This window comes from Cynara cardunculus, assembly GCF_001531365.2.
Source record: "Cynara cardunculus var. scolymus isolate 2C chromosome LG 5, CcrdV1, whole genome shotgun sequence".
NCBI classification, from domain to species: domain Eukaryota; kingdom Viridiplantae; phylum Streptophyta; class Magnoliopsida; order Asterales; family Asteraceae; genus Cynara; species Cynara cardunculus.
In genome coordinates this window covers 1573383-1581188 of record NC_037532.1, presented here as the reverse complement: position 1 = coordinate 1581188, position 7806 = coordinate 1573383, and the positions used below count along the sequence as shown (strand labels likewise).

The 7806-nt window shown below is 36.2% G+C and overlaps 1 protein-coding gene across 1 annotated transcript; it reads left to right on the top strand.

Moving 5' to 3' along the window:
• The first annotated feature begins 2229 nt into the window (after window positions 1–2229).
• Window positions 2230–7806, top strand: LOC112513089 (protein OSB2, chloroplastic-like). Its single transcript, XM_025119215.1, has 5 exons — window positions 2230–2752; window positions 5022–5160; window positions 5392–5497; window positions 6345–6451; window positions 7427–7806. Exons 1-5 carry the CDS (start codon window positions 2319–2321, stop codon window positions 7613–7615), a joined length of 975 nt encoding a protein of 324 aa, XP_024974983.1. The 5' UTR covers window positions 2230–2318; the 3' UTR covers window positions 7616–7806.

The following is a 7806-nucleotide window of genomic DNA, read 5'->3' as shown; positions in this document are numbered from 1 at the left end:
TTTTGTTCAGATATTAGTCGAGTTTATGCTACAATACGTTGTGAGTATAAATCTTCAGACTAGTGGAGCCAGATATCTCTTTATCTAGTAGCTAAATCGGCAAGTTTAAGATTGATAATTTTGGACGCACTCTGTGGGCACAATATATAAGAATTCACTTTCGAGAGAAAGGAGTTCTTATAGAAATCCCATGGGTTTCTAACCAAGTCGTTCATGCTTTATTCTTAAGCAAAACTTACACCCATACCCATCTTTTAATATTAAATGTTTATTTCATATTTTAAAGCTTTGCACCAATCAAAACTCAAATATTTTCTCAACCCGAAACATTGTTCAAGAAGTTCATGAAAGTCTCTGATTCTCAGTAAGTCTGGTCCCTGTGGAAACGATCTTGGTACTATACCACTTTATTACTTGAAGCGATCTTAGTGTTAGCGTGCACTTGCACCGCCACTTTGGGGATTTTATGCCCACTGTGTGCACACTATTTTAGCACATCACTGATATATAAGCATGTAAGTAATATTTCTTCGTACGTGTAACTATGTATGCACAATGAACGGTCCTAACTTGTAATTGGGTTAGCCGTTACGAGCCTAGTCCTAACGGTGGGGAAAACCCAAGGTTTTAGGACCCAGTTAGTCATTATGAAGTTTGGCAGTTAACTGATCTCAATCGACCCCATTTTGTTTTTGTTAGCTCGCTGTTGCTTTGAAGGAAGCAAGTTTGATGTCCAAACATTCACAATCTGTTATTGATTGGCCCTTAAATGAGCATTCAGTTATTTTATGCTCTAACTCTTGTTTTTGAAAGAGAACTAGCACTAGTTCAAACTTGTAGACTCACCGGGTTTGTAAAAATCTATGAATTTGATCATATGATCATTTTGTGCATGGTTACGTATAACCGGTCCAAATAGCTGTAAATTAGTAAGATGATATTCGAAATAATTGAATATTAATTATAAATATATTGGGTCACACTTCCAGATGTTATGTTCCCGAACTAGATTTTAGCTATTTTTTGAACTTATTAAAAAAGTCGTTTGAAACTAGTTTTATGCAGTATTTGAGCAAAAAGTTTTTAGCGACAATCTCGATCGGTCCCACACATAATCCGTTCTTAGGAATCACAGGTGAGAAGACATTGCAAAACTGACTCGACGACTGAAGCCAACGGAGAGCTTCAAGCCCTTCTCCTGCAAGGTTCGGTTCGAATTTGAACTTGTTGTGTATTCGATCAATGTCACTCAATCTTTTTGACAATTGACGCGTCCTAGGACTAGTATAAGTAGTATAAGCTTTTTACATCTTCCAGTTATTCTTCAGTATAATTTATCAACTAGTAGTTTCCAAAAGTAGATGATTCATTATCGGGAAATTGACTGAAATAACCGTTTCTCTCACATGAATTGGTTTCTTAGGGGCCGTTTACCTAAATACTTACTTGGTAAGCACTTACTGGTAAAATTCAACATTATCGCTTACTTATCGGATAAGATTTTATTCACTAAAATGCATCGTATGCAACAATTTATCCAAGTAAGCGCTAATCATGATAAGAGTTCTCGTCTTCACTTACCGGGTAAGACTCTTGATTCTTACATTCGCTCTTACCGGGTAAGATTTTTAGTCTTTGTCATATTCATCCCGTAAAAGTAAAGTGACTTGGTAAACGCTTATCCGGGTAAGCGTTTAGTAAACGGCACCTTAGCCATTCATCTTCCGATTTTACCCGAATATCATCACCTCCGTAAAATGACACCTCCACAATTTACAGAGGTGATTAAAAGACAAAAGAAAATACAATTTCTACTTATGTTTACAAGCTGAGAGATGTCGTTTGCGGACCTAAGTAAAACTTATAATCTGTAGAGGTAATGATATTGAGCAAATTGTATGAAAAAGTAACGTACTTTAACTTAATTTCTATTTTGGGTAACATATTTTCAGAACTTTTATTTTGGTACATAAGATGTAAAACTTTAAACATTTAAGTACCTAGGTAAGTGGTTGAAGCATTAACATGATACCATGTTGATGTGGTATTTGGTTAAGCTTCAGTAAGTACTGAGTTGATATCACATCACTCGTTATATCAACATAATAACCGGTTAATTATTCAATCAGTTATCTGGATACGTAAAATAAGTACCAAGTTAAAATTATTTTATCATGCAATTTCCATTTCTTATCATATCAATACCATCTTCTCAACTTAATTAACGGAGGGTTGGAAGGCGAACCCTAGAAGGCTGCATATTAGCCCAAAAGGCCCCCTCCCTCGCCTTATCTACCAGAGCCAAGAAGATTTCAAAAATGGCGATAATACCGCAAAACTTGCTGACAAACAACCTTCAATGGGTTCCCAATAAACCTCTATCCAATACCCTCAACCATAGTCGACCAATTACTCGTATCTTCTTATGTTCTACATCATCATCATTAGACAAGAAGTATAGCGGCAGATTAGGGATTAGTACCCATGGCAGCCATGTGAAATCATCGTTTGATTACAACAATCATAACGGTGTTAACACCAACAATGGTTTCTACGAGTACGAGCAGGGTTTAGTGGGAAACGGCCAACAATACCCTAGACCGTCGGAAGTTCCATGGAAGAAGGAGTTCTGTAATTCCGTTCAACTTATCGGAATCGTTGGTACTCCGGTTGAATTTAAGCAACTTAGTTCCGGTAAGGTCCTCGCTTGGTCTCGCCTTGCCGTCAAAAAATCCGCCACGGATACTACCTGGTAAATTCACCGGATAAAATTCTCTAATCGTATTGATTGATTGTGTTTTCAATTTTGAACTGTGTTATTAGAGTAAAACTGTTTGAAAGTAGGGCTTCGTTTATGTTATGTTTTGGGCGTTTAACAGTGATCCGGATTCTATGAATATTAGCACATAAGATTTGTTGGTTTTGTGAAATATGATTTGATGATTATGGGAAACTGGTAACATTCTAGAAAGATGATGATAGAAATAGAGGAATTCAGACACTATGCCATGTGTTCTTGGAGACCCCTGATAGATGAACTCATGGCAACATGCTTATCATATTCATCCAGCTGAATAATGGCCAAAAAAGTAGTTAAATACAAATGATTTCAAATGGGGATGAAAAGTGAAACCAAAGAGTAACATGGATTCTATTTAGATTCTTGAACACAGTTATGTAGAAAGTGCTAATAAGCTAGCTATTGGCTTATAAACTAGCTAATAAGCTAGCTATTGGCTTATAAACTAGTTGTTAGTTGAAAAGCTAGTTGCTTACTAGTTATTAGCTGAAGAACTAATCATGTTTGGTAAAAACTAGTTGCTAAGATAGATGACAATGTAAAATAACCTAAAATGCAAATACAAGGGGGAATCAATTATATAAAGGGCATAATTGGAAAGTGAGAAAAACTTAATAAGCTGTATGAAGTAACTTTTCAAAAGGCTAATATATGGCTTATTAGACGGTTTTTTTTGACAAACTCAAAAGATAAGCAGGCTTATAATTGCTGTACGTGGCCATTGGCCTAATTAGAGTTATTCAAACACCATGACCCCCACTCTTCAAAATCCGTAATTAGAGCTATTCAAATAAATGGTTAAATACAAAAGATTTCAATTGTGGGAAGAAAAGTGAAACCAAAGAGTAACATTGGTTCTATTTAGATTGTTGAACATAGTTATGTAGAAAGTGATTAAATAACCAAGGGGAACCAAACGCTTACCGGGTGAGCATTGCAGAGACCAAGAATCTTACCCGGTAAGAGGTATGGCAAGGACCAAGAATCTTACCCGGTAAGAGGTATGGCAAGGACCAAGAATCTTACCCGGTAAGAGNACCAAGAATCTTACCCGGTAAGAGGTATGGCAAGGACCAAGAATCTTACCCGGTAAGAGGTATGGCAAGGACCAAGAATCTTACCCGGTAAGAGGCATGGCAAAGATCGAGAATCTTACTCTGTAAGTAAGGAAGAAGTGTGCTTACCGAGTAAAAAATGCTATCAACAATCCACTTTAATGGCTGAAGTTGTCTGGATCATTTCTTTACATCTGAATTTTCTGCTTATACATTGACACCAACCTTCTTCTTTGTATCTAATATCGGATTTATCTGTAACAAGTAAATTGTTGATTGTTGAACCACGTTACGTAAATACTGTGTTTGATTATTTGTTTCATGCAACGATAATTTTGTAATTATTGATTCTAATGGGATGAATAGTAAACAATTTCATCTTCTCATCACCATAGTCACTTTCTTCGTAGTTCAGCGTATGTAAGCTCTTGGTTACAATAGAAAGCAGAATAAATATTATTGATTTCTGCAAATCTGAAAAACAGCTTTGAGTTTTTGTTATACTTCCCCGACCTTGAAATTTGTTGCGTTTGACCAAACACGAAGTTTTTGGCTAGTGTTTGACTATTTCCAAAATTTCTAAAATTGTCAAACATCCTTGAAGGTGTCTTTGGTACGCAGGAGAAAACGGGACAGGACAAAACAAAAACTTTTCCACGTTTGTCGTGACAATTAGATTGGGACAGGACATGAGTGAGTAGGACAAAGACAGGGAGATGGGATAGACTAGGTAAATTACTATACTACCCATGTCGAATTGAAACCTTCCACAAATTTTCACCCTTCAACTCACTCTTGCCAGTCCCGTCTAGTCCTGACCGTGTACCAAAAGCACTCCGAAGGACAAAATAGGGAACTTTTTAGACCAAAGTCAACAATGTCAAACTATTGCCAAATGGGTTTTTGTAATCTGCAGGCTTCCAACAAATGTAAATATTGAAATTTTCTTCGCTACCACCCATGCCATGCCAACAAATTGTTCAAGCCCAACATCATTTTGTACTATGCTCACTGCCACGTAATTTATCGATTCCATTAGTTTTTTTTTTTCACGTGCAATCAGATTTTTTCCCATGAATAACGAAAAAAGTAGGATGACCAATAGTTTGCTAACTCTATCCGTATGCTCTGGCTAATCATTTTGAACATTTTATGGTTCTTTTTAGGATCAACTTGACGTTTTGGGATGAGTTGGCACATGTTGCTTCTCAGCATGTGGAGAAAGGACAACAAATATATGTATCGGGCCGACTTGTTTCAGATACAGTTGATAGCGATGATGGCAAGCAACAAACCTACTATAAGGTTACCTTGTAATTCCCTGGCTATATTTATACACAACAAAACTGACACACACTCATCACCTTCGGTGAGGCTTGAACACCAACCTCTAAGGAGGTTGGGATCTACTGGTAACCCGGATGCTGTTGGGCCAATGACCATTTTGTGTTGTTGCCATTCTTGCTAATGTTTTGCCTCCTACATTTCTAACCTTTCATATGATTTTCGTTTTCACTCATACCTAAATGCTGGCAGGTAGTTGTTCAACAGCTGAATTTTGTTGAGAGAAGCTCATCTTCACTGTCTTATGATGGAGACTCCAACTTCAACTCCAGCTCGGGATCAAGCTCCATGACAACAGGCAATTACTTCCATAACACATACCCGTCCCAAATACGTGTTTCCTTTTTGTCGAAGTTGCAATAAAAATTTACTTTTTGTTCATTGATAAACCAACCAAACCAAACAAGTCCGGTATATCCCACCTGGATGTGGGGTTGCGGGGGTAAGATATATACATGCCTGACCTCTACCCGAAAGAGTAGAGTGACTGTTTTCATGAAGACCCTCAGCTAGTGAAAAGTGCTTGAAAGGGATAAATACAAATATGCTAACTTGTGAAACTCTGATGTCTCTACTGTTTTGGGTCACAAATGCCTCTGTTTTTGGAGTTATTGAGGGGTATTTATTATTTAAGATACCTTTGATCGAACTTTTTGCTCGATCAAACTGTGCATTTTTTCTTCGTTTCTTGGTCACATTTTAAATTAAAGAGATTTTTCAGGAATTATACTCCCTTTGTGCCCTGAAATTTGAATTGTTTGAATCTAAAAATATTTCTTAAAAGTGTTAGATTATTTACCAAATATCTAATACACCCTTTAACAACATGTGTACCTAGATCGACATTATTAGTGTGTTCTAGCGATGACAATGGGCAAATGAATACGTATAACATAAAAACCTTCCGGAACGGAAATTCTTTCAATTTTCATCGGATGTTGAAGTAACAAGATTCTAGTTTTTTGGTCCCCCCGTCTTAGCCTAGCAGATAATGAGGTGGACATCCTTCCAATCTTATCATCTTTTAAATGAAAAGTAGAACCATGTGAAACTCAACCTCGGACATTTATGTGAGAATTTCTTGAAACATTTTTTCGGTCCTTTATAGAAGATCCCCTCAGTTTTTCTATATTGTTTTGGTGCAGGTAAAAAGCAAAAGAATTATGCAGCAAACGGCACCGGATCGACAGAGGAACTATGGCAAGCTTTCTTCGCTAATCCTACCGAATGGTGGGATAATAGGAAGAACAAGGTACTTACGTATACGGGTTTAGGGTTTAACGTATTTGTTCTTTTCCCTCTGTGCCCACAAAATATAAATATTAAATGATCGAACGGAATGAAAGATAGTGCATCATAAGACCATCTCCGAAAAATTATCCAAAATGAAGCAAATGGAGATTTTGGATTTCTTAATAACTTTTTGCTCCAATAGATTCTCCAAAATTGAATGTTGAAGAGAGTGAAATGTTTTTTTATTGTTCCGGTCAATGAGGTTAGATATAGAGTTTAATCTTTGTCCTTGATGTTTGCAATTTTCAATGGGTATCGTCCCTGAACTTTAAGAACTTGGATTTGGTCACTCACGTTTGGCAATTCCCAACGGTTTTGGTCCCTCTGTCCAACGGTCATTAACTTTTTCCCTTAAATGAATTTGAGGGGTGTTTTTGTCATTTTCACTGTTTTGATTATATTAAAATTTAATATAAAAAGCATATTATATTTTAAATTGTACAACAAAAATGGAAAAGGAAAAACAAGAACTGCTGGTTATTCTTTTTCTTTTCTTTTACAATTTAAAATATATAAAATAGTGAAACTGACTAAAATACCCCTATTTAATTGGTTTTAATGGAAAAAGTTAAATGATCGTTAGACAGAGGAACCAAAGCCGTTGGGAGTTGAGAAGCCAAATCCGCATTTCTAAAGTTTAGAGACGATATTCGTTAAAACTTGCAAACATTATAAGGACCAAAATTGAAGTTTACTCTTAGATATATTATCGTTTTATTATATAAAGCATATTTGAAAGCTCATTGGGATATTGAATATTTTAATAATATAATTAATGGAGAAATGTATTTTCTTTTTAGAATTTAACTTTTGCTTTTACATTTTTGGAGGAATTATAGAGAACATGTTGGAGATGATGTAAAGATCCATTTATATGCTTTAATAAGGAACCCAAAACTAAACTCTATCTTACCCTTTTGTCATTGGTTCACAGAGGAGCCCAAACTATCCGGATTTCAAGCACAAAGACACCGGTGAAGCCTTATGGGTCGAAGGGAGGTACAATCCATCTTGGGTTAAGTCTCAGTTATCGATATTAGATTCACGAATGGAATCTTTTCACAATCAAAACGCTAATAAGCATTCAGATTTCATGTTTGGAGACAACTTGACGTCTTATTAACTTATGATTTAGCCCAAGAAACGCCATTATAATTTTGTGTATATGATTCTATTATCTTTAGCTCATGCTCCTAGACCCTGCTTTCGAATAGGATTTACCGGGTCAGTTTGGTTTTTACCTGTGGCTCATGCTTATGTATAATGCCTGTGTTGGTTTGTTATAGAATGTTTTCGGTTTGCTCTTGGCTGCAA